This window comes from Python bivittatus, unplaced genomic scaffold, assembly GCF_059951505.1.
Source record: "Python bivittatus isolate LINGU-HERP-01145 unplaced genomic scaffold, Pbiv_v1 ctg000560_np1212, whole genome shotgun sequence".
Classification (NCBI taxonomy): domain Eukaryota; kingdom Metazoa; phylum Chordata; class Lepidosauria; order Squamata; family Pythonidae; genus Python; species Python bivittatus.
In genome coordinates, this window is record NW_028277083.1 from 2,756,420 (window position 1) to 2,783,727 (window position 27,308).

The following is a 27,308-nucleotide window of genomic DNA, read 5'->3' on the forward strand; positions in this document are numbered from 1 at the left end:
TATATATATATATATATATATATATAATGACTTTCATTATATCTTTCTTTCTTTCTTTCTTTCTTTCTTTCTTTCTTTCTTTCTTTCTTTCTTTCTTTCTTCTCTTTCATCACTGCAGCTGGTGATAGCTAGAGAAAAGGGAACATTTTATTTATATATATATATATATATATATATATATATATATATATATATATAAATAAAATTATATATATATTATATATATAATTATATATATATATATATAAATAAAATGTTCCCTTTTCTCTAGCTATCACCAGCTGCAGTGATGAAAGAGAAGAAAGAAAGAAAGAAAGAAAGAAAGAAAGAAAGAAAGAAAGAAAGAAAGAAAGAAAGAAAGAAGAAATTCAATTTTTTAGGTTACTTCTTCAGGAAATAGGAAAGACGCTGAAGGATCACTACAGGACCTTGAAATATACAAATGGAAATTAAAATGAGAAAAGGCCTGGTTCATCTCCATGGATCAGTGCCTCAGCAGAAGTCCTGCAAGTCATCTCCATCTGTGAGCCATGAGCAGATGATGCAAAGAATACATCTCCTCGCTGAAGCAGGGTTAAGCCACCGTCTGGCGACTGAAGAGGTCGAGTGTAACTGCACTAAGGAATGCAGGAATGCTATCCTGTTGCAGGAGATGAAGGTTTATCAATTCGCGGACAGTCTGTGAAAATTCAGTTTCCAGAAGTTGCATCTTTGCACCAGAAGATCTGGAGGCCTACATGGAAAAAAAGAAGGGTAGGGAAAGGAGAAAGGAAGGAAAACCATTAATTACTCACTGACGCCATTTTCCCAAAACGCAGTTATGTTGTAGCATATTTGCTGTTGCTATCATATTCCAATCAATGTAATGTTATCTACTGCTGGGCAGGTGTTCAGCACACAATTTAATTGGGCCATTATTAAGATTCTGCATTTCCATAGTCTCTAAACAATACCCCATGTTTGAGCCTCAGATGAATAATGAATTATTGAGTGATGGAAGAATCCTGAGAACATCTTGAAAGCTAACTGGAAAGGAGTTGTGGAGTGAACGGGTGCAGAAAAAGGAGTGCCACAGGAGGTAATCTATCAGTAACACCAGTCCCAAGGAAAAGAAATATACAAACATCTCTCTCCCCTGTCCCATGAAAGATGGATTGTCTTAACCCACCAATCCCAAACTTCTCACCGTTCTTCTTCCTGTTTTTTGTTTTTGAAGACCTGATAATTCAACCAGCACCACTCCCATTAGGTTTTTAAACAGCTCAGCTGCACAACCAAGACATTAGAGATGAGAATTGTTTTAATCAGGAAAGACATCTGTTAAAAAGGAACCACAGAGATTCCTCCTACATTGAGAGCTACATGGAATCAGCCTGGAAAAGCAGCAGGTTGCCTGTTCAAGAGTCCAGCCCCAGCATAAGGGGACAACTTCTGCCTTTGCTGAGGAGGTACAACAGAATGGATATTTGTTGGAACTGGATTTTGATGTAAATTAATTCAACTGAAAGAAAGCGCATTGAATACAGGTGATATGCTTACTCTGTGGATATTTAAATTAAAACTTTTGGAGGGTTTGGGGGAGGGGTGCGTCCTTGGCGTATAGGTGGGTGTCCACAGGCTAGACATCCTTGGTCTATCCCACTGCCATCATCTTCCAAACTCTGTGGTCTTTGAGCTCTTCTCAACCCGTTAGCTAAAAATGCCTGGAACCAAACGCAAGGCTTCTAGATGCAACAGATTCCTTGCCGCTGATTTGTGTTCCTCCCATGCAAAACCTATTTCTAATCCCACCGAGCACTTCTGGAGAGTGTTTCTTCTAATGCACTGGCAATAAATGCATAATTGGCTGCCTGCCTGCCAGGCCTGGAACAAGGTGGGCTTCTGATTCTGCAGTGCCAACTCTTGGCATTCTTTGGAGGAGAAGCCTTTAGCACAATTGCTTTCCTGCTAAGGCAAGATTAACACTCCTTGGGGAAAGGGAAACATCATCAATCTTCCTTTTAACACTAGAAATTGGTAAATTATTCAGGGATATATTTCCATTTGGAAGGCAGAGAGCTGTGCCATAGACACAGATGAATGCCAGCCTCAGTCCTGAAGTGAGCTGGTTGTTCTGGAGTAGGCCTTCTTTCCTTTTGGGTTCCATGGCACTCCTTGTCTCTTCCAAAGACACTTCTGACCAGTCTAGATGCTGCTGCTACAGATGGGCGCTGCCCTTCCTGTGCCAGCCCTGCCTCTGTTGTCACCACACATCTGGGACAGTCAAGTTCAAATATGGATTAAATACATCCGTTCCATCTGGCCCCTCCTCTCCTCTTTCCAAGCATATGTTTGGGGATTGTGTTAAACATCTGGAGGCAATGGGATGACACGGTTGAAGTGTTGGACAGGTACTGGGAAGATTCAGGTCCCAGTCCACCTTCAATAAAAGTAGGGGAGGGGAAGAGTCTTTTCAGACTTGCAAGATTGATGTCAGCCCTTCAAGGTAGCGCAGACAAGAAACACCAACCATGAGGACTAACCCTACCTTTCTTCTAAGGTTACAGTAATAGAATCTTGCAAGTCTGAAACACTTTCCCCCTCCTTTACTTTTATTTTCCAAGAAACTCAGGAGGGTCCCTTTGGAGACGCTTCCCACACCCTGTTTTCCTTCTGAGAAACTATGACCGTTGTCTAGTTTGCGGCTCTTCCTCCTGACTCCCAAGGTCATTCCTACAGGGGTGAAACCACGTGGCACAATTGTGGTTGAAGCCATGATTTTTGGTTTTGCCTGGATTTGGAGAAGGATCTTTTGCTTCTGCATTACATACCTCAAGGCTGTTTTATGGCTCACACTAGTTTTCATGTATCTGCCGCAAAAGATGCATCATGTCATTTGGGAGGACCTTTTCTAGCACTTCCAGAAGGTTATGCCCAGAAGTCTCTTCCAGCCACTGAAGTTGCTGGAGAATCCCAAAGTGACATGAAGGACCTCAAAAAGCAAACTGTTTTCCTTGCACCCAACAAGTCAAATAGCATTGCCGGTTTGAATCAAAGCACTTAAAAATTCACTTCATGCAGGCCCAAGGCAAATTCACAGGGAGATGGCTTAAATCATTTCTTGCTAGTTTGTAGCACATATGCTCTCTTTTTGCAATGACAACCTTTGAGAATTTCCTTCCATCAAATTTCCGTATGGCAACATTCTGCTCACCACTGGCCACTTCTATTGTCCTGGTTCGGTCCCTGTTTTCTAATCCCCACTTCAGTTGGCTTAGATCCCGTGGCAAACCAAGAAACCAATGTTAAAACAATATTTTCTTTTTCTTCTTCTGCGTGCCCCCTCCCCAAGCTTTGACCTTTTCACTGGAAAATCCTTTGGTTCTTCCTCTCGCTTGAGATTCTGAGATTTTTCTAAATGTCAGCAGCTCACTGTCCATGCACAGCAGCCGTTGCTGGAAACACAAGACTGCCTTCTTAGACAAGCTCCTGCTGGAATCTTGATGCACAAAAATGAAAGGCTAAGAAATGGAAGGGAGGTAGGGTTTTTGAAAAAGGGAGATGAACAATTTTCCCTCAGGCTCCAAGGAGAACACAAGAGGTCCCTCCTCAAAAACAGCCCTTCCTCACCCAAACCTGGGCTGGGTGAGTTAGAAGGCAAGGAAGAGATGATTCCAAATACTGTGACAGAGATCCAGACGCGGTCAAAATGACCTGAGCTGCAGAAAGGACATATTTGTGCTTAGATCCTGGTGGCTCCTCGTGGTCTTCACAAATTCCACTTTTCTTGTAGCATGCTCCTTATTTCCTCTGTGTGTTGGTAGCTGGTTGAGCAGCAACAGTCACATCCCCTTTCTGGATCAAGCCTAATCCAGGACGTAGAGAAAGTGAGCAGTGCCTTCAAACATGAAGACAGACCACTGTTTCCTGCTGGGAATCTTCAATTATTTGGGACACTGTTGGTTTATTTATTTATTGCTGACACTGTTTTGATACTGAGCTGCTTCTCACGACTCAAGGCCACTGACGTGAAACTGGGCCAGTAGAAAAGAGAACCGGTCCACGGAGGGCCAACTTGGGTACATTCCAAAGAATGATCAGTAAGAGCAACGTATCTCATCTTGGCCTGCAATATTTAGGCATGTCAGAAACCTTTAGCTTGCTAAGTTCCTTTTTGTTAAATATGTAGAACTTCTGAAACAATCACAATATTCCTTTGTGATTTCCTGATTTCCAGGAGCCTCTTCTGATCACATTCCCAAGGGGCAAACAACCAAGACAGGAGAAGGGCAGGAGAAGAAGAAATCATAAATAGAGTTCTAGAGTCCTGCAGTTTCAAACAGGTGGGCTGCATGATTGCTCTAATGCTCTCACTCTGAGGTAGGGACACTGTGATCAAAATTCCCCACCTGAATCGCAACTCACTGATCAGCCTTCTCCAAATATCAGGTCCCCATGTAGAAGTCAATCATCTCTAATTAGTGGCAGGCTGTTGTAAGAAATATTAAAAACAGGAAACAAGACAAACTGGATCATGGGACGTGGGAAGGGTGGCAGTCTAGGGGGATGGCTCAGCCTATTGGGTGGTTCTTAAATCTTCTTCTTACAACTGGCAGGTTTTGATGTCTCAGTGACATCATGCTACACACATCTCCTCCCCCAGGACAGTTCAACAATGCAGCTCTAATAAGGATGCTTTGCTTTCTATCAGTCAGTGAAAGAGGCTTTTCCTACATTAAGTCTCCCACACCTTGTATGACTAACTTCTTGTCTTTAACAGTCTTTTTGTACACTGAGTGGCCAGTTTTTTGTTTTTTTTTAATAATAATTGCTTCTTGCCAAGACCTCTGACCTTGGGGTGGCAGCTTGATATATAAAGTGAACTTACGATGAAAAGGGGATGGACAACTAGAAATGACTTCCAGCAAAAGCAATGAAAAAAAGTTGTTTTTTCAGAGTGAAGCTGGCTGATGGGACCAAAAAGGAAATTGAATAAAAAAGAGGGAGAGGAAAAGAGCAACGTGAAGTTCTAAGCAAGCTTTCTGGCCAACATGTGCTCTTCTCATGTTATCATTTGAAAACCAGCATCATCCTTTGGTCCAGAGGATTGGAGATTCTAGCTTGAAAACCAGGGGAAAGATGAACCAGGGACCAGACCCTGGTGGAAAGCCACACCCAATTTCTATGTCTATGCCATGAAAGCAACTTCTTCAGGTCAAGAATGAGATGAAAATAGCACAGAGGTTACATGACTCTTTTGACCTCGGTTGAACTACAATTCCCAGCAGTATTAATCTCCAGCCGTGTTGATTAGAGTCATTGGAATTGTGGTACAGCATTATCTGAAGGGGCACAGGGCACAGGTTCCCCATCCCTGCTGTACAATCTGTTCTGAGAAAAGAGGTCAGCTCTCTTAATGAAATAACATGCGTTTATGTCTCCAGGTAGATGGTCAGATGATCAGAATGTTGCACTTCAGAGATGTTGAAATACTTCCTCCTACTGCAGATCAACTGAGGAAATACTTCCTCCTACTGCAGATCAACTGAGTAGGAAGCCACGAACAATATACATTATGGTTCTTCTAGTTATCTCCCCACTAACATTAGCTTTTCTTCTTGTCCTTTTCCTTAGTGCATGCACACACGCGCACACACACAAGTATATAATGATGAAAGTCCCAGTTGAAGCTCTCAAGTGAAAGTATTTGCTTCATGATTCACAATGCAGGTGGGTTGGTGAAGACCTCAAGATCCACCGACAGCCAGCTAGAAATCAATTCCCTTGTTTTCTGTGACAGACTCATCTCTTTGAAAGAGACTGTGGGGGTGAACATAAATTAGGGTTATGGGAGTCAGGAGGGAAACACAGAGAGACTGGCATCTTAGGAAGGGTGACAACTGCTTCACAATTGCACAGAAGATCAGCAGGGGATGATTAATCCATTGAGCTAAATTTCCCCCACATTCTTGCCAGGGGAAAGGAGGCTGGCAGAAAAACAATCTCCAAGAAGTGAAGTAGCTTAAGAACAAAGGAAATGGTGTTCAACAGAAGCAGATTCTTGCTCCATCTAGCTCGGTATTATCAATACTGACTGGCAGCAACTTGACTCAGAGGGTTGGGCACTGAATTGCTTTGACTGGATTGCTGCTCATAAGGAAACTTCACACAAGCAAGGGAAGCAATTATGCTTTTGTCATCTGTCTCCAAAGCATAACAATTTCAAAGGAGCAGTGCTCAGGCTGGATAGCAGATCTCATCTGCAGTTCACACTAGGTTTAGTCATCTTCGCTCTTCTAAGTTCTTATTTCGTCTCAGCTTTGTGCCCTTAGGCAGAACCTCAATATAAATTGGGAAACAAGAATAGCAGCACGTGCTTTGGCACCTTCCTGCCGAGTCACGGATGCTGAGCAGAGGATTTGGGCCTACAAAGGAGGAGATGGAAGGAGTCCCTGCTTTTCAAATAAAGGGGCAAGAGAACCGAAGGACGGCAAGGAAGGTCCACACTAGTTGCCCCTCTGAGAGCTCCACGTAATTAAGCAAAAAGCCATTATGGGTGTATGTGCTAAATCTGGCTTCCCAACAGTTTTGCTTCTCCAACAGCGTCTTTCTGCACCAGTGTTCTGGGACAGGCAACCCAGAGCTGTCCAGATACTGCTGAACTTCAATTCCCAATATCCCTAGGAAGCATAGCCAAAGGAAAGGGATGTTGAGACAGATAGTTCAGCAACTCCTGGAGGACCACAAAGAAATTAGTGCCCTTCAGATTGCAATTATGGCCCTGAGAAGAGCCAGCTGACCTCTTTGAGTATTATCGGGTGATTCTCCAAACCTCTGAAGCACACCAGGAATTATAAATCCCTTGCATCAGCTGGTTCATCAGCCTGAGAAACTTGTTTCAAGTGTGAAGACTAACTTTTCTCCAACTTCCTTTTCCAGACTGATGTCTTGGATCTCTTCACATCTCCTTCTGGCCTCCAAACCCCTCTCGCACCCTTGAACCCAACTGGCCAGCCGCAATGCCTCTACTGCCCTTGCAGAAGGGGAAGAGGTTCACACATGCCTCTTCCCCTTCTGCAACTGAACTGAACTCCCAGCTGTATCCCTTCCTGGACCCAGACTCAAGCATAGCACTGTCAGAGCTGAGTTCCAGGCAGCTGTAGAGAGGGAACTTAGAGCAAAGCAGAGCAGATTTCTGAGGCAGAAATCAGAATCAGCTGAGAGCTGGAGTTAGGGAAAAGGACTGTTGCCCATGGTTGGAACAGGAAACCTTTGAAAGCCTTCCCTCTTGAGGTCAGCCAATGGCCAATGTTGGTGGACAGAACCACCTTATTATCTGGGATCTGTTCAATATCAGGAGAGATGTTCCATCCTGTAGGTTTTTTTTTAAACTCACCAGCCAAGGTAGTTGGGTGCAGATCTGGAAATGGGATAGTTCTACCCCTGGTAGCTTCTAATGGCAGCTTTAGTACTTGTCAACACTAGTTCATACAAATTGTCAAGTGTATTGGAGATGAAGCATGTCAGAGCTGGACGGAGTGCTGGAGATATCCACAGGAGGCCCAGTGTAAGGTCAAATCCAGGGTCAGCTACATGCTATTAGCAAAATAGAACTGCTACCATCCCATCTTTTTTGGCTCAAAACCTTGCAATTTCTATTAAAAGACAATGCACATTGCAACACCACCACTCTGTCTTTTCCATCACGCACCACTTGTACCATGAAGAAGGGGAAGACCAGCTCCTTCCCCCTCATGAAACACAATCTCTTATCCACTCCTAATCTCATCTGGGACAAACTGAAATAAAGAAGGAGCAGCAGACAGAAGGGTCTGGAAATGGAGACAGGAGTGGCCAGGTGGGCAGAAAGAAGCAAGGGAGCAGGCAGAGCATCACTAAAGAGTCCAACCAACCAAGGTTAGCTTCATTTTTGTCCAGATAAGGATCATGGCCTGACCCAGAACCATTAATAGGCAGAAGAAGCTGATGGGCTTGCTTGAATGGGACCTTGGGGGACTCCTTTCCCTGTTGCCCACCTTATCACCTTATATCTTCAACAGACAAGTTGAAACTCAGACAGATGCTGACAATGCTTCTCTGTCACAAGATGCTCCCTGCATTCCTAGGGGGCACAATTACACATTTTAACCTCAGAATCACCCCAACAGGTAAGCCAACAGCCCCTTTAGTTGGATCAGCTTAAAAGGTCTCACTTGAATGAACATGGACCCTATTTTTCTGATTTCAACAGCTATCACATGCTTCAATTTCTTCTACAGGATACCAGGTTGACTTGGGAAATGATTCAACAGATCAGCAAGCTGTGCATGGCAGAAAACAGAAGAGTGGGATGCTGGGAGGATCAATTAATTTGACAGCCTTCAATGATATTTTTCTCTCAAAGTGAGGATGGAAATTCATTATTGTGCTAATACTCGGAAGCTGAGAGTCACATGCAGCTGAACTTAAATCGCTTCTCGGTTCAGTGACCTGCTGCTTTCTCCAGACTGCAGCTCCCAGCAGCTTTGTGAAGAAACCCAAAACTAATTTCAGCATTTAGAGCAATAGTTGAAGCTAACAGACCCACAAGGGAAGTCCAGGCTGATGAGTGAATGACAGCCATGAAATAATTGCATTCAAACAATGGAAGATTTCCTGTTGCCTTTTTATCTGATGTCCTCTTGTCCACTTCTTTCATGCAAAGTTTCCAAAAGGTTTCATCTCTCAAGTTTCAGTTTGGCTCTGGAGTCCTAATTCTTGGATACTTTCCAAAAATCTAAAAGTGAAACATCTCCTCAAATCTGGGCATGAGGCATGGCTCCTATCTGCTGGAAGTGGGAGCATGAATTGAAGGTTCATCTCTGCAATTACGAACATAGAAGACAAGACACCCAGATATCGTATCAATTGATGTATTATTGCCAGTAAGTCCATGTGCACCCCAGATTCTGTAACAGCTGTCACACCCGAGTCTCATCTGAGCTCCAATCCTGCTACCAATATATTGGAGAAATCCCATCTTCTCTATCACTTCCTCATGGTGATCGCTTTTACTTTTCTAAGTGTGACTGGACAAGGGAACATATCCAACTTTTCGAGGGAAGAAGGGAGGATTGTTGACTGCTTCCAGAGCACAGTGTTACATTTTTTCCTGTTTGCTCCTTCTGGCCACACATAGTTAATTAGCCATGACCTGGAGGCACAAAATCACTCAGCAGCCTTCGAGCATCTTTAACATCCAGCCTTTCTCTCTGCATCACGTATTTCAGCAATCATCTCTAATGCTCAAGGAGACAACCTATTACCTCTTGAAAAAGGGCTAAGAAAGTGACAAGGTAATCTGAGGAACATCAGAGCTCTCTTTGGTCTCCCAGTGCCAAAGAAACAGGAGAAAGAATTGCAGGCTTTCCACAGGGGCCTCTGCCCAACCACCTTGCATTGTTCTTTGTTCTTGTCCTGGATATTTGCTTATCCTTGGTTGGGGCCTTGCATATTTCAAGTTCAATTATAAATAAGGAGTTGCCACTCTGGACAAAAACTAACACTTGATTTAAAGGTAAGCTTAATTAAAATGAAATATCATTAATTAACAAGATTAATCCCCCCATATTTATCACTTTTCCCCTTCTATCACCTTCAAAGTCTCAGTTTGCTGGCAACTTTTGGAAGTTCTTTGTATCCCTCAGCCAAGGCTTTCAAGGGTCACACCCATGCTTGGAACTTCAGGTTGTAAAGTCTTGCAATAAACCATGCTTTACTAAGCCATCATGGCTAGGCTTGCACAGCCCACTAAGTCCTAAACCAAACAGTTCATTAGGTGGCTTTGTGCAATGGTGAATCCAGCAATGATTGTGCATGCTGGCACCATTCTTATCAAATTCCACAATCACCACTAATTCTGTACTTCGCATCCTTCCTCTGACAGACTCTGACTTGATCAAATGGTGAAGATAAGATTTAGCTTCCCACACTCCCTCCAGCTGTTTCATCATTGCCCAGATAAGCTCCTGGCTCTTAGAAGTCATGTGAACCTCTACTGTGCACTTGTCTTGTGATGATTTTCCAGCTCAATTAGCAAGTGTTAGAGTTGAGCAGTAATTTTACAGTATACTACAACTATCAACTCCGGGAGAAAAATATATATTTTTCATTATGCTACCAAATAAATAAATACATTGGAAAATAAAAATGGATAAAGATTTCTTCTCCATGCTCCCCAGTGTTCATCCACTGATTTTATTGCGAGGCACAGCAACCCGTTTAATGCCCCAAGTTCTTTTGGGGGAAAAACAGTGTCCCAACCCTCAGGATTCATTGTAGAAACACAAGCATGTAGTCATTAAGCTGGCAGAAAATAATTTAAAATTTAAATGTTCAAGGCCCAGAAGACAACAAAGGTTGGTTCCTATTCTGGCTTTACTGCTTAGGAGAAGACAGCCTTGATGCAGGGCCTTTCCTGGGTCACAGAAGAGAGGGCCCCTATTCTAATGTTACTACATCCAAGCCAGGAGCCAAACTATGTGACCCATCAAGACTGATGCCCTGGGAAAGTCTTCCTCAACAAAGTGACCTCTTTCTGGAGTCACATGGTAGCAAGTATTGGAAGACTCAAATATAGAAATAGTCAGTCTGGCAGGTCTAGAATGTCCTAGACTATGTTTCCAATCATTTCCTTCTACAAGTTAAGAGAAGACCCAGGCAGCTATATTATGCCAGCCAGCCAACTCTGTACACTTTCAAAATATTCCATTGTACCCTTCCCTAATATCGTCTCTAGATTTGTGGCCAATGATCATGCCTAGTTCTTTTCCATGTCTTCTCTTTTACAAAATAAATTGTTATTTATGTGTGCTTTGGGGTTCCCCTGCACCATTGGTAAAAATCTCACACCTGGAAGATGAGTCTGTCATTCAATAATCTTCCAGCCTTGCTACGAGGAAGCTGATCCTAGGGTGAAGTTTCTTCAGGTGTTTCCAAAATGTTGGGGTAGTGGGACACTGGAAATATTGACAAAGTGTTATGGGCTTCACCTCCTCCACCATCACAAGATGAATGCTACAGTGAGATGACCATTCACAAAAAGACTGTTGTGGTTGGTGTGGGTAAACTACATTCATTTTTTCACAGGAAGTCAGTAGGTAAGGCTGAAAGACAAGCTGAACCAAATCAAGTCTGAACCAAGTTTCTTAGAAAACCAACTCAGAGGTAATGACATCTTTTGTGGGTCTTCCTCCCCAGCAATTGTTAGCATCTTCTCTGGTGGGGTCCAGAGGTAACTGTTACAGGCCATATTCAGTCTAGAAATGGCAACTCGCTCATAATCCAAGTTGTCCGTTCACTACAGTCAATCTGAGAGTTGACATTCTCTGCTCCCAATACGCGTTTTGTCTTTACTGCCTGGCCTGATCCCTCCCCATGCTGTGTAAACAAAGATGCAGAGAGACAATAAATGGAGATTGAAAACGTATTATGGAGAAAGAGAAGGTTGCTCTGAACTCCACATAGTGTGTGCTTGTTTTTAACATTATTGCTCAGGCTTGAGAGGTAACAAAAAACACTTCTGCTGCTGTCACTTCCTCTTTGTGTGTTCCATTGAGATCAGGGACCTCTCTTCCCCCTCCTCTACCCATCCTACTCACATATCCAAAGTGCTCACAATAGTAAAAACGTGGGTAATTGTGTTAACAGCCACTTGCATTTCTCCGAATACTCTAAGGAAAGCAGCACCTACATATGTTGGTTGGTGTTAGGTATTTTACAGTCCCTACCCCTGAAAGCAGAGGAGCATTCCTGCGTCCATGCAAAAAGAAATCAAATCACTGGGTGTCACCATAGTCCTCCTTCATCTCTCTTTTGGGCCTGCAGATATTTTTCTCTTCCTGGAGACACCACGGCGTCCTCGAGATACTTATCCACAGGAATGGATATTCTGTGTCTTCAGCATGAATGGGAAGAGTTATTGCTCATTTCCTGCAGAGCACCACTGTTGACCCTCATTCAGAAGCTTTATCCTCATCCATCTCTGGATCTTGGTGGTTTCACTTACCCACACGACCGCCCTGAGAGTGTGAGCAGAGCCTCAGTCACCTAATGAACTTCACAGCTGAGAGGGAATCTGAACTTAACTGACTGTAACAACTATCTCCACCCAACCAGCAAAACAAAGAAATCATAAATTAGGTTGACCCACTTCTCTCCTGACCTTCTAGAAACTCCTGAAAACTGAGTTACTGGGCGGGGGAGGGCTAGGATGAGTGACAGGATGCCAGTTTGGTTGGTTTTTTTAAAAGGATGGTTTTGATTTTAGGGTTTTAAAATTTTATATATTCTAGTTCCTATCATGGACATGTTACTAAAATTCTTGTGCTGATGATCATTACTCTAAACTGCCAAGAGTCTTGCAATTGCAGCAGGCATAAATATGGTAAAGAAACATTTCAAATTAATGAAACTCCCCACCTTAATCAACAATTAATAGATGAGGCTGGGAAACCCCTCTTTTTTTTAAAAAAAATCATTTTTCTAAAAAAGCAAACAAACAAAAGGTAAAAAGAAAAAAATAGCAATTGGTAAAGAAATATAATATCTCTACATGGACAAAGGAATCAGCAAGATTGTACTGTTAGTGCTCAGTGTATCTTTGATTAAAAATTAACCATAGAAGATATTAAGTCAGATTTAAGTACTGTACATTAAATTATTTTAACAATATAAGTAAGTTTTAAATTTCTGGGCTATTTTTAAGCAAAATCTCCACTATTTGTTGCTTAAAAAAGGAAGGAAGGAGAGGAGAGGAGAGGAGAGGAGAGGAGAGGAGAGGAGAGGAGAGGAGGAAAGTCATTACAAATAAATATTAGTTTCTAACTTCCTCTTGTCATACTCTAATTAATGTACAGTATTTAGAGGCATCATTTAAAAAATTGGTGTGTCTCTGGTTTCAATTCTTTAGTCAGTTCTTTTCCCCCTTAAAAACCACATTCAAGATCAGTGCTTCTCAACCTTGGCAAGTTTAAGATGGGTGGACGTCAACTCAGCATGGTTGGCAGGGGAATTCTGGGAGTTGACGTCCACCCATCTTAAACTTGCCAAGGTTGAGAAGCACTGTTCTAGATATTTATATTTGCCTTGCTGCATAATATACAGTAGGAATGGAAGTCATTCTTGGTTAAATTTGGTTAGACTTCTGTTGTGAATATATGCTGTTAATTTTGCCAAGGCTCCATAATTACTCCTCTTAACCTTCCAAGACTCTGTATTTACCCCAGACCAGCATTAAAGATACCTTCTGAAATCTGTGTAGTCCTTAAATCCTGATTTTGTGTGGTTGCATGGAGTCTGGCCTTGCGCAACCACTAACACAAATGGCAAATAAGTCTTTCTCCCCCAAAGGGCGAGGATCCTGGTACATACGGATTCTCCTCCCAGTCAAGCATGCCGCTGAATGTTTTAGCCAGAAGAACCATTTAACGTTAGAGCCACATAGATCCCTTCCAAAATATAAACTGGCAATCATCTCCTCTTCAACTCTCTGCCTCCCCAGCAAGACACCCTCCATCCTGAAGCTCATTAGATACCAGCTGCCTCTGAAGTGGGTTTTATCTGGCTTTAGCTGTGCAAACCTCAAGTGCTGACATCTATCCCAGCCCTCTCCTTGTTATCCCTGAGACCTTTTGGATAATGGAGCAAGGAAAGGAGGGGAAAAACAACAAGAAACCCCCAAAATGCCAGCAACCCACAAGAATAACAATGGCTTGTCAGTTAAAAATCACTTACACTTGGTATTTCATCAAAATGCCCGGAACAGGCTTTTAACAGGGAAACAGGCTCGCTTGTCACACACACAAATCAAAAGGGCAACAGTAAGATGACATTGGCTGACTGGTTCAGGTTCCTTCTGAAACTTTCCTCTGGGTTCAGCTACAAGTGTTTTCAGCTGCTGCGGGTCTGAATTACAGGATCTTCATGCAATGGTAGCGAGAAGAATATGAAAATCAAAACACTTCACCGCAGATGTGAAGTTCCTAACTTTTGTACCCAGGGATAAAAGATTGAACAGGGCCTGCTGGCTTCTACAAGCCCTTTGAAAATGTGGATTTTCCTGTGCAAATGGTGGGGTCGGCTGCCATTCCAATCGCAACAAAGCCCCCCAAAAGGGCTGATGCTTCATCACGGACTTAAGTTGGGCTCTGCTTCTTCTCTCCCGCTGTGTTGGCCAGGGTTTAAATTCCTTGTCTGCTCCATCCCAACAAAGTCATGGATCATATAACCTTCCCTTTGCTCTCAGTTTCCTCCACAATTGAAAACACACTCTCCCCTCCAGCACCTTGTGGGGAAGAGGCGGATGTAAGGAGGAAGGACGATGTTTTGGTATCAACTAGGGAGCCAGCAGGGTTGCCTCCTCACCAGCCCTGCAGAGACCCACCTCAGATGGCTGCCTGCCGCAGAGAGGCTGCCCATAAGGCCCCAGGCTGTGCAGATTTGATTGCAACAAGTACGCTACCACATGGTGTAGAGATGGTCTTAGAAGGAATTAAAAAGAGATTACAGCAATTAACGGGCAAGGATTTTCAGGAGCTGTAGAAAACATTCAGCTAGGCTGCTGAACGCCACCTGCATGGGAAAAATGTCCCTGGGCAACTTTGTTTTTCTGCAACCAAACCTCATAACACAAACACGTTGTCGCTCTCTAAGTCCTCTGATTTTCTGCCTGTTTAAAATCTACATTGTCCCCCCCCACTTGCAAGAAGAAATGCCTTGTAGCGCATTGCACGCCAGTTTTAGAGCAATAATGCTGACACCCAAATATGGCAGGGTATGCATTGACTCGGCTTGTAGGGTTTCTCTTAACACCCTGCTTGAAGCTGTCTCTGCACATTTAATCGATTCCGTTGCCAGTTGCTTGTAATATCTTATCTAGCCAACCTCTTTTTGCAGAAGTTCTCAGACTTTACCATTTTTAATCTCTCTATTTGCAGCGATTGTATTTGATTCTTACAGATTGGCCATGAGGAATATTTTCTCTGCTACATGCTGGATATGAGAGATAATATCTGAGGAACGTTTTAATCCTTTAAATAACATGGTACCCATTCTTTCATCCGGTGTCACGTTGTGATCTGAATCGTTCTTACTCTGGCAGCCTTTCCTTCTTTCTAATGGGATATTTTGGATCTACTAACTCACAAATGAAATCCAGCTACTTCTTTAATTTGTTAACCTTCCCATAAGAAACGCGCCTATGTGTCTGCAGTAACACTCGACATAACCTAGAGAAAAAGACTGTCCAATTTACAAATTTCATAGTATGGGTTTCAAAGTTCCTCCCTGTATCTGCAGTACTTTGTTGATTATGAAATGAAAAAGAATGTTTAACATATTTTATGCCTTTTAAGGACTAAAAACAAGAGTGTGGATGGTTTTCAATCGCCGACTTCTGAAATTTGTTCCAGATTACATGTTGCCTCTTTCTGTGCAAAAGAGAGAAGAGTCCAATTCAGATTGTTAGAAAGTTGGTAAGTATTTCTTCCAAAGTCCAGCTCGCTCTCTTGTATGTTAAACTAGGGAAATCTGGCTGAAGTTTGGATATAACTGACTTCAAAAATCTACAGTTATATTAAAAATTATAATAAACATCCATAAAATCTTAGATCAAAGAGCCAGATCCAGATGGATTCTGAGAGAGGTTCTAAGATGGAGAACCAACCACAGATAGATGAGAAAGAACATATGCAGAATACTTAGGTGGCCACAAGGATCTTCCTTAAAAAGGCTTTAAGCACATGAATAAACAACACCTAGAATGGTCTTCCTAAAAAAACATTACTGTGGAAAGATCTTCCCAACACATGGACAGGTCCAAGTGCCTCTCCCTTACAGATCTTTCCTAAAATGTCTGTAATCCAGCATTCCATTGCATGGCAGGTCCTCCTCAACCAAAGAAGCTAAATGTAGCTTTCTGATCTCCAGGAAAGATCCATGAAACTGCCACACCTCCCAGTAGCATAATTTAAACACAGGTTGGAGGCCACCATGGCTGGTGTTGACTTTCAAAGAAAGCTCTGACTCCACATAAATCAAATACTCAAGGATGATGCAGCCATGCCGAAGGACCAGAGTCTGATCAAAGGGGCCACGACTCAGGTAAGGGCTTATATATAAGACTTATAGGACATCTTTTCTCTGGGTATTCAAGGTGGGGTACACAGCCCTCCCTCCTCCAATATTTCACCCCAATTCCTGAGAGGTAGGTTGAGTAGAGAAAAAAATGAAATAGCCCAAAGTCACCCAGCAGACTTCTACAACTGATAAGCAGATGCCGGGCCCTAGTCCAACAGCTTCCCTTCCGGGCCACGTCACGCTCGTGAGCAGAGGACACTATTCTGCCTTTTAATGAGTTTGGGGGGTTCCTTTGTTTCCAACCCCCTTTTCAATCCTATTTTAGGGTTGGCAGACTACAGTCTATGTGTGTCTTGTCTCAAAATAGGCTGCCATGTTTTGGTATTTTAGTGGCTGCAGGGACTGTAAAAAAACGAAGCAAAAGCAAATTCGCAAATGTTGGGGGCTCCATGTAGTCTTGGGGCTGCCCACCTCTGAATTACCCTGGACTTCTGTGGGCTCAGAAGCCCTCCCTTTTTTCCCTCTCAAATGGCAAGAAATAGAGAGAGGGGGGTAGAACTGGACACGCCTCTGGCTACTGTGCTGCATGTCTTTGCATTTCGAAGTTTGATTACTTAAGCTTAATGCTTCATTAATGCTAGCTCTTGCCTGGAATTGAATATATGCACTCCCATCAACAAGCTCACTCTTTGCACAAAGCCCTGGATCCGAGGTGACCTTTAATCAGAAGGAAATGGGGGCCACTGAGTTCCAAGGAGTGGCCAGGACCATCTCACGTCATGGTCAGAGTCTTCCCAATGGAAACCTCCCATGAATTAAGGTGAAGCTATTTTTCTCGCTTATTTTCACTCTCTGCTCAGGTAGGCATCCCCAAGAACAAGAGACTCCTACAAATGTGTCCTGTCTCTTAATGCTGCTTGTCTGTTTTTCTTTTGTGTGTTGAAGGCGGTTGCCAGGCTGATGTTGCTATGTTGCAATTCTAGAACAAAACTGGCCAGGTCAATGCACAGGAAAGAGGAAGAAAAGGATGGGTGAGTAGGAAATCCTAGAAGATGCCTTGTTAGAAGTCAAGTACTGGGTGTGAGGAGAAGGTTTGAAGATGGAGTTCTGAGGGGTATCCTCTTCTATTTCCTGCTTGTATTATTTCATACACATACTCACGGTTCGTCCCTGAAGAGGCAGGAACAATAAATTAGATTAACGACTCAGTGAAAGTCCAAATGGAAAGGGTTCACACGAAAGACTACTTCTGGAGTTCTATAGCACTTAAGGTAAATCCAACTGCATTCTCCTATCAATTAGCTAGACCAAAAGGGTGCCTTTCTGATGCTAGCCCAGCCTTTTCTACGTTGGCCCTCCAGATATATTGTCCAAAAGCTGCAAGATTTGAACCAGCTGGAAGAATCTGTGCCATCTCATAGCTTTGATGAATCTCTAAGGGAATTCACATCAAGAAACAAGAAGAGCCTCTCTTTAAAAGCCCTCGCTATACTAGCATAGGGCCCAAACATGAAAAAAACCCAATGTGTCATCTTATCTGTAGCATAAGTGTCGCGACAGAAGAACAGGAACCTTTTGCTGGAATAAGAATGGCGGAGGATCAGAATAACTGATGGATCCCTCTTTGCTTTAGACTGTGAGTGAAATGATTACAGGTTTTCAGGTTTGACCATAGCTTCTGGCAGATTAGCAAAGAGGAAATCAAAAGAACCGTGGAGAAGATGAAACAAATATTTCTTTTCTTTGATGGGGCTCCTCTTTTATCCTTGCAGGTAATACCGCTTTACAAAATGTAAATGTAATATATTTGACCTTAAAAAGTTAAAATCACAATGTATTTGACAAGCTGAGTAAGCTGAAGGAAGCACCGCAGAATTCAACAGAATTCAAAACTCTGTCATATTGCCTGGGTGCCTGAATATCAGGATGAGCACCTGAACGTGAAAATTAACCACTGCAGACCAACAGAGTCTACTCCCGAAAGAGGCAAATCATATGTGCAACTACAACTCTGGAATCTCTTACTGCTGGCCATTTTTCCTGGGACTAATAGGAATTTTAATCCCAATTAATTAATTATAGGAATCCCAAAAATCTAGAGGGTACCATGTTGCCCACCTGTTGTATTTCAATAAGTGATATCTCTCCAGAATCTTAGAAAGAGACAGGCCTTCCTAATGTGGAGATCTTGGAGAACAAAGCTGGGCCATGATAGAATTCATTCATGTGGAATAGGCTACCACAGGATGTGTGAATTCACTAGGGGTCTTCAAATGGAGGCCAAATTGCTTTTTGGCTAGTGGATCCTGCAGTGGGCAGAGGGTTGACCTGGATGATTTTTATGATCCCTTCCAACTCAATGCTTCTATGACACTTTGAGCTGTAGCTCTGCTCCAAAGTGGGTAAGGAGTGAAAGGAAATACTGAAGGCAAACAATAGATTATTCACAGTACAGGCACCAGCTAGAGGAAAGTTCTCCACTGAGATGAACTACGCTTATAACACCTCACATGAGAAAGTCAACACAGACTTTGAGAATGCCCCACAATGGCACACAAGTGTATTTCTTGGAGAGACTGTTTCTAAGTGAGAAAGACAGAGCTAGATTTTCCACTTTGTCCTTCTTTGAACAGCAGATTTTTCATGCAATCCAAAAGAGATGTTGCTGCAGGATAGGCAAGAGGTAGCCACTGGTCTCCTCAACCCTACATCTGAGACTGTGGACAGCATCCTCCAGTAAGATATTCTCCATGATGCACTCTCATCACAGAAACTGGAAGCCAACATCTCTGGAGGCCACCAAGGTGAGGAAAGCAGCTTAATGAACATCAAGTATCAAACAATGCTTGTCAGGGCCCCAAAAATCAGTCAGACAGAGCTGGAAACTTCTGTCTACCTTCAAGCAATGTTTTGACCAATGCTTTGTTAAAAAGAAATCATGATCATCTTTACTGTTACCACCACCACCACTATCGCATGCTTTATGATCCCAGTCACCCTCTACCTCCCATCTTATTTCCCAAGCAGTGAGAGACAGAGAGATAATAATTGGTGAGCTTCTTCAGAGCAAAAGCCAACACAGTTGTATTGTTCCTGCTCAGAAAAGTGGATTGTTCTGCAGAATGGATGAGGGAAACACCTAATTCATTCTCTTCTGAAGGTGTCACTTCCACCAGTTAGAAAGACCCCATCATGGTAATAAAGAGAGAGTGACCTCTACTTGGATGTTATAACTATGTATGTTATTCACAGTCAGAGAATTCTAGATAGTCACTCGGGAGAGACAGAACGCGAGGGAGGAATAGCCAGGGTACCTGTCTACACACTGTACTTTAATTCACACACAGATGTACCTTCTTCACTGCATGATTGATACATGATTCATTCTAGGATTTCCATCCTGTCAATCATCCTTTTTTCCCGCCAATGCAAGTCTGCTTTCCACTTCTCATTTCTGTTACTTCTCTGCTTGCTGTAGAGCGATGCCATTAGCATCATGAAAGGAGATGGAGGACAGGCAGGCAGTCTTGGGCATTTCGTATCCAGCCTCCTCCTCCTTTCCTATTCCAGCTGGAAGAATCATGTTCTCCATGCGAGCCACCTGCTAAACACCCCAGGACTTATAAAATGGAGCCAATACATGCTTCGCTGTGGCTCCAGGAAGATCGATAGCATACTGGGATCAAACAGAATGATTGCCAAATGCAAAGTTCCCCCCAGCTTGCAATTAAAGCTACTAATGCCCATCTCCTATGAAACAAGGAAGGCAAAAGGAGATGTGGACCCCTGAGGAGGAGAAAAGGAAGGAGAGCACATACAGCAGGAGGCAGGGGGTGCCAAGAGCAAAGCTGCCACTGCTGCTTTCATGAATTTTTGAAGAAAGTTGAAGTGAGGACGGCCGATTACATTTCTGATGAGGGCAGAAAGACCCAACTTTGCCCTCCACCCTCTGGTGTCCAAGGAAGCCTTTCATGTTTCACAAATGAGAGATTTCCGAGCTCTCAGAAGGATCAGGAAAACTCTGCCGCTCCAACTGCGGAGCATGAGCAGAGTAAAAACCTGGTTTGCTTCTCAAATGAAGGGCCCTGGCCAGTTACTTGGAACATCCATGTATGAGGTTTGCATCCTTATGTTTCCCCAACATAAGCATCATTTTCAATCCTTCATGCGCTACCAGAACAGGGGCACGGGAACCCAGATGACTGAGTGATGCTAGAGTTCATAGCGTCTTGTGAGAACTTGGAGAAGGGGTTAATTTAGTCTACGATTCAAGAGAGTTTGTAAATGCAGCCACTGAAATGCAAATACGCACTTTGTGCGGCAGCACAACATGGGAAAACTCTTTGGAAAGACAGGAGCGGGCCTACCTGGAGCCTGATCAGCCCTGGGTAATGATGGGAGTTGGACCTGATGTCCTCTCCTCTTGGACTCAACAAGAGACTCTGGGCTATGTTTTTTGAGATGTGGGCTTGAAAACTCTTGGGTGGACAAGGTAGAGAGGAAAGAAAGTAGTAGTTTATGCAGGAACCATCAACGACTATCAGAAAGAAGGGCCTAAAAATGAAAACTTTGGGCCTTCCCCCTCCATGATAACACATAATGAAGAAATGCATTGATCAGGCATTTCCCATCACCCAAGCCCTTGTAAAAGCAAGAAAAACATCATGAGAATAAGGAGGGAAGAGAAATCATTTTAAAATCAGGTACCCCTGAACCCTGGATTGGCTCTCTGAATCCCAGCACTGGTAGCTTCTTTTTTTAACAAGCATCTCCCTAATTGTTCCTTTGCGAAGGGTTTCATTTCTCATCCATCAGCATGCTTATACTGACAGCACATCATCAAACCCATTTCAAAAGGCATTTGTTTGGTTTTAGAGGAGCTTGGGCAATTGTCTGCCAAAACCAAGGTTTTAAAGATGAATTTAAAATGAATAAAAAGGAAATTTCCACCCACATGGCCCACAACTGATTCTTCTTCTTCTTCTTTTTTTTTGAATTTGCAGCAATCGGATGGGGAAATGGCCAACAGGGTAATTTGATGAAATTGGACAGATTTATGAAAGCAAACCGCAATGGTTAGTCAGAAGCAGCTGCATCCGGTGGCTACATCTATCAATTTTCCTTTATTTCACAAATATGCTTAAATAATTTTTAAAGAGAAATGGTTAGTACGTGTGAATATGGGAAGGAAGAGAGACGTTGCAGCTTGTTACTCCCAGCAGAGGGACCAGACGAAGCATCTCTGAAGTCCACTCTCTGGATACTTCTGTAAACAGATCTCCAGGGTTGCAGGAAGGGAGAGACTAAAGTCCCCAAAAGAGGGCACGCCAATATCTGAGTAGTAAGGAGGTTGATGGACCGATCTGCCAATGTCGGTGTCTTTCACATTCCATTTTTTAAACTCCAAGTTATTTTTATCTTGTCTGGAGAAGTGTGTAAAGCTGGGATGCAATCTCATCAGAAAATAAAACAAGTGTCATTCTCACACCATTGCAGTGGCTCAGTTCAGCGTAAGAACATCGTGCTTGCCTCCTGACACGGGGGCAGCTGTAAAAGGAAGTGACCATCATGTCAAGCCAGGCTTTTAAACAACATAGCACCCAAAACGTGCCCTTTCTCCTCTCTTTTCATCCCATTTATAGAGAAATTTACAAAGTTTCAGTAAATTCTGATGTTAAACAAAATATGAAATTCTCACCACTCTTAGTCCTAATGTCTTCTGCTGTGCCACAAAAGATTCAGATTTTGCCCCCTCCAGATGTTGAAGATAACTCCAACACACCACCAGCCTTTGCAAGGTTGAGAAACTGGATCTCTCCAGATGTTGTTAGATTACAACTGGCCCCAGCCAGCACAACCAGCAGTCATGTATGATGGGAGTTACACTGTCACAACGTTTGGAAGGCAATACATAGTTCTGGTAGAAGCCTTCGGAGCACTTGACGCTCTTGTGGATATTCCCCACCCACCATCTAAAATAGGGGCTTAGAATGGCCTAAAACACCATTCTCCAAAATGCCACCCATCTTGCTTTCTGCAGTGAGGCCCAGATGCAATTTATACCATTCACACAACAGCTATATCCCTCATTAGCATTCACACAATCGTCATTGCTACCTGCCTTTTCAAAATTTATTACATCCTATAAGCAAACTTCTTTTATCCCAGTTGGGGGATAGCTTTTTTAGGTAGCTCAGCAGCCATTTCAGAGAAACCGTGATACCTCCACATCTTGACTGTCATAACTTGGTGAAAATCATGTGTCAATGGGACAATGAAAAATCATCACTACCTCCTCCAAGGCTGGGTTCAAACAATCTTACAAGAGGCCTGATAAACTTCGGATCCACAAAATGTGAGCGTGATGGAAAGAAAACACGACCATCAAGGTCACAGCAGGCTGACTGTTAATTGGTAGGGAAAAAAAGAAGATCTTGTCTCTCTCCAGCTTGCTGCACATACTAATGGCCTCTTCCAAGGTGAACATGGCAGCTCATACCTTTGCAATCAGAGCATGCTGAGAATTTTCTCATCTTGGGTAACAGCTTGGGAAAAAAATTAGAGCACAACATTGTTCTCAAGGGAACTGCAATATCCAGAACCCACCAAGTGCTGAGCATCTCCCCTTTCAGGGCCTCTTGGAAGCAAAGTTCACCCCCTTTCCCAGCACCAACACTGCCTCCTCACCACTGTGACACGAAGCCGGATCCTATTACTAGTGGAATCATCATCATCATCATCATCATCATCATCATCATCATCATCATTATCATCACCTAATATTAAACAACAATACCTGCCTATCCCAGGTCCTTGAGAAGGACTCGATAGGTGGACAAAAATGCCAAATCCAATCTAAACATCTGGCTGATTGCGTGAATAATAATAATAATAATAATAATAATAATAATAATAATAATAATAATAATATGATCCAGCAGTTATACTGGTCCCTATAGGAATTATGACGACTTAGGGAAGACTGGAGAGTCCCCCCATGCGCACTGGACTTTACTAAAATCAAAAATCAATGGAATCTTGAAGTGAAGGTCTGTGAAGTCCTAGCCTAGAACTTTACATCTGTGATGGTGCCACCTCCTGACAAAAGCTGGCCCTACACCCTCCCTTCAGCAGCAGGGTGAGCTTCTGAACAGCTCTGGAAGGGCAAGATATTTCTCCCTCTATTTGCTCAGTGGGAATACTACAACAGAAGGATGAATCTGTCAGGCCATCGGAGAACTTCTGGGAAACATTTTTAGGAGGATCAGATGTTGGCTGGATTCACACTAAGTTGCAAAATGGTGTGTTTGATTTGGGCTTCTGGTGTGAACCTTGCCAACTGTGACTTTGCAACAAAGCATGATAAAACAAGCCTGCAATCTGAGCTTAGCTCCTGTGGCTGAGGACATGAGATTGCATCATAAAGCTTTTACAAATCCTCTAGGTTGCATTCTGCCTCCGCAGTCTGTACTCCCACCCACTCTTTATCATCCTTTGGATTTTCTCCTCTGCAGCTTTACTTGCAGCACAAAGAAAAAGTCACCTCCTGCAATTGACCCCAAAGCAGGTCCAGTAACTAAGCCTAGTAGAGAAAGTTAGAATAAACTGGAAGATAAGCTAGTAAAGAAGCGGGGGGGGGGGGGTTAACCCACGGAAGTTCAGGTGAGGAAGCTCCTACCCAGCTTAGCTAGAGTGGACCTCTTTGCGCCTGTCCCCTTTGAAGACCATCTTCCAGCTCCCATTTTTAGAAAGCTATGGGGACCATGATTTGGCTACCGCTGAAAGAAGATGGGGGTGGAGAGGATATATTTTATTTAAAGCCTCCTATTATTCTCCGTGCCCCCCCCCCCCAATTTGACCACTGTGTGGTCCACCTTCTGCTGTGTTCCAAATCTTCCACCTCCAGCTTGTACCCTTTTGCAAAACCAACCAAATAAAATACAGTATTTTAAAATTGCATCGTTTTAATCTTTTTGCCACCCTGGAAATCTGATAAGGAAAGAGATGCTTTTTTCCCCCCTTCCTTTTTAATTAGTACTTGGTAATATTACCAAGCTGTGAGTTTATGGCTTTGTAGATCTTATATTTTTGACACTAATTACTCACAAAGGCTTTTAAAGAAACATTTCAACCTAGCAACTGTAATTAAGTCAGAAGCAGCAAATTCTGCGTTTTCAGAAATCCTCCGCGCTTAGACCCCATTGCGCTCAACCCACAGTATCATTTTCCGGAAAAGACAGAGACCCAAGCACAGGATGCGTATTACCCTCAACACATTCACATCCCCACACACATTCCATCCCACTCCTCAACAGATGTATTTATAGTTCTGTTCAATGCTCAAAATCCACAGGGATTCACTGTTCGCACATTGGCAGTCTGAGCAGCTCAGATAATTTTAGATAGCTACTTCAACTCCTAGAGAGAATATTTCCTCCCCATTCACGTCCTCAAACCTCAAAAGCTCGGCTTGGAACGCCCCTCGGGACAAGCTTCGTTTATTTTACTTCCTCTTTGTCTGTCTGCTCGTCCATCCATCCATCCATCCATCCATCCATCCATCCATCCATCCATCCATCCATCCTTTCTCTTTTTCACCTTGGTCTCGGTGGGACCACTGCATTAACACTGGGGCATGCAAAGTGATCCTCGCTGCCTTTCAGAAGGCTACCACAAATGAAAGTGTGATATCACCAAGGAAAAGTTGTGCATCAATATGTAAATCGGGAGGAGACTAAAGAGAACGGAGAGCTTGCTTCATTGGTATGAATGATCTCAACCCCATAAGCTAGAAGTGGGAAATTGGTGTTACTCCAGGCTGTGTCAAAGGTGCTAGAGGCTGCAGGATGGCCCTACCCAAGGCAGCTCACTGATTCCTCCATCTCATTCTGCCACGTATCTAGATCTGGCCGGAAAGCTGTCATAGATCCATTGCCTTCCTTATGCTAGCCAGATAACCAGGATATCTGGTCATATATGGAAGTGTGTTTTAAAAAACAGTATCTCATAATGTGTCATGGCAACGAAGGAGAGGAGTCTAAGAGTCCTATTGTATGGAAACACTTCTCCCCACCCACATGAAAACTCTGATGATCTCATTTTGCAGTTAGGTTTCGCCTCCAACGGGACACAAACTGGACAGGCCTCACAGAACAGGACACCAGGCAAGAGCTGGCTTCTCTTGGCCTCCTTCATATCCTTGTATCGTATCCCTTTTAACTTATTTGGAGCTGTGGTTTCTCAAAGCTAGGGTCCTTTGCCACTCTGCAGAGCCAGTAAATGTGTATGACAGTCATGTTATTTTTCTCAAAGCTTAAAAGTCCCACCCTGAGTGATGCTCTTCACACTTAGTGCCCTGGTGTGCCTGGGCAGGCTGACCTTGAGTTCTGGCGACAACAGCTTACAGGACATAGCTCAGGTGGAGATGGACATGATAGATGAGAAAGGTAGAACATCTGCACCAGATATTTAATGGACGATAGGTCCCAGGAACACTATCTCCACTTAGAAGGTAACCTTAGAAGGTGATGGGAAAAGTCCTTCTTCCCTTCAGACGTTGCAAGGGAGTTGCCAGGGTGTCAATACCCTGGTATTGACACCCTCGCAACTCTCTTGCAACGTCTGAAGGGAACACCTTTCAGACATTGCAGGGAACACCTTCAAACATTGCAGGTAGATGGACCCTCGTCCAAGCAGTTGAAGGCAACTTTGGGTAGAGGAACAACCGTCACTGCCACGTAAGCATGCTGGTTTCACATGCAGACAATCCCCAAACTTCCTTCTTTAGCATTATCACCATAGAAAAGCCTCTCAACGTGAAGGACTCAAAGCCTTGGACATGGCACACCTATGGCAAGTTGGACTTAGGGTGGTCTGCCTTGGTGCAAAGCGAGTTCAGTCATGGTGAGAGGACTTTGGCCTGGGATGAATCCATTCTGAGCAATGGCTCCTCCTCAATGCAGGTGCTCAAGAGTTCTGGCGTAAGGGAAAGATATGCTTGGAATTTTTCCATCTGGTTGGGACCCATCCCGTTTCATAACATTTCTACCGATGCTGAGCATACTGCACAACAGAGCACATTCGTTTGGTACTCACTGATTCAGTCAAGTCATGTACGTTTTTGTTTCAAAACGTACTTCATTTTCCAATTTGTGTGGTGCCTGTACATGGATTAGTGGGGAGGGAATATAATTTAAAACAAAAAAACAAAAAAAACCACACACACACAAAAGGGGGAAAAACATTTCTTATCCTCTGACAAGCAGAACGAACAACTATGAAGTTTGATTCTCCAAAATGAGGTATATTAAACACCACCATGAATATGATATGTGGTGAGTATCTGTGACAACAGCAAAAGCAATTCCAGTGCTAGAATATTCATGCAAATAGGAGCCATTTCACTATGATTAAAAAGGCAATTAACTGAAAAAAAAATGCCAGCATTTGCCTTGCAGCCCGCGTGTCAGGGAGGCTTCGTTTTGCTCACTCACGTACCCCCTCAACACGATCTGCACAACAGCCACAGGCAGGAGACAGGCAGGCTGGCAATTACCCCGACTGGAAGTGGCTGCATGCGCCGAGGTAAATGCAGTGAGGCCAAGGCTGCCCACGTGGCAAGTTAAGGGGACTACGCAAGATCGTGGTGCTCCCCAATTTATTTGACAATGCATGCTGAAGTAACCCCCTTTGGGGTCCAAAACAGGGGGTGGAGGGGGGTGAATAGTTCATTACGCAATGTTACAAAGCAACAGCAGATCTTTCTTGCCCCCAGGGTGATGCGGAAGATGATGATGGCGTTCTGGACTCGACTACCGAGACTGCGGCTTGAACGATGGCCGTTGAATGCTGTGCTCGCAAAAGAACTTTTTCTTTTTTCCAACTACAGGGAGGTGATACAATGAGGACTGTTCAATTTTGGAGTCTATAGGGATAGTGCCCAGAATGATAAACCATTCAGGTTGATCCACTCTCCCCCCCCCACTTTTTTGGGGGAGGGAGGTGTGTATGGCACAATGGGGTTAATTGCTCCAAGCCACACACGTGGAGGAGAAACCTTCCCAAAGTCTAGTATAGTATTTGAAATAATCAGAGAGAGGAATACTTTTTATTCAAAGCTGTAAAAGAGTCAGTTAAAAAATACATCCAAGAGGTCTTTCCATATTTTAGGTCTCCTAGGATGCTTCCATTTACCGGGTCATTGACTTCAATGG

The 27,308-nt window shown here is 43.3% G+C and overlaps 1 protein-coding gene across 1 annotated transcript in view; it reads right to left on the minus strand.

Annotated features, from left to right (window-relative positions):
• Window positions 1-263: 263 nt before the first annotated feature.
• The window catches only part of MAD1L1 (mitotic arrest deficient 1 like 1), a 330,372-nt gene continuing 303,327 nt past the window's right edge, over window positions 264-27,308 (minus strand). The window contains exon 18 of the mRNA XM_088147972.1: window positions 264-733. Coding sequence (XP_088004098.1) covers window positions 575-733 — 159 coding nt within the window. The 3' untranslated portion in view covers window positions 264-574. The remainder of the gene's footprint in view (window positions 734-27,308) is intronic.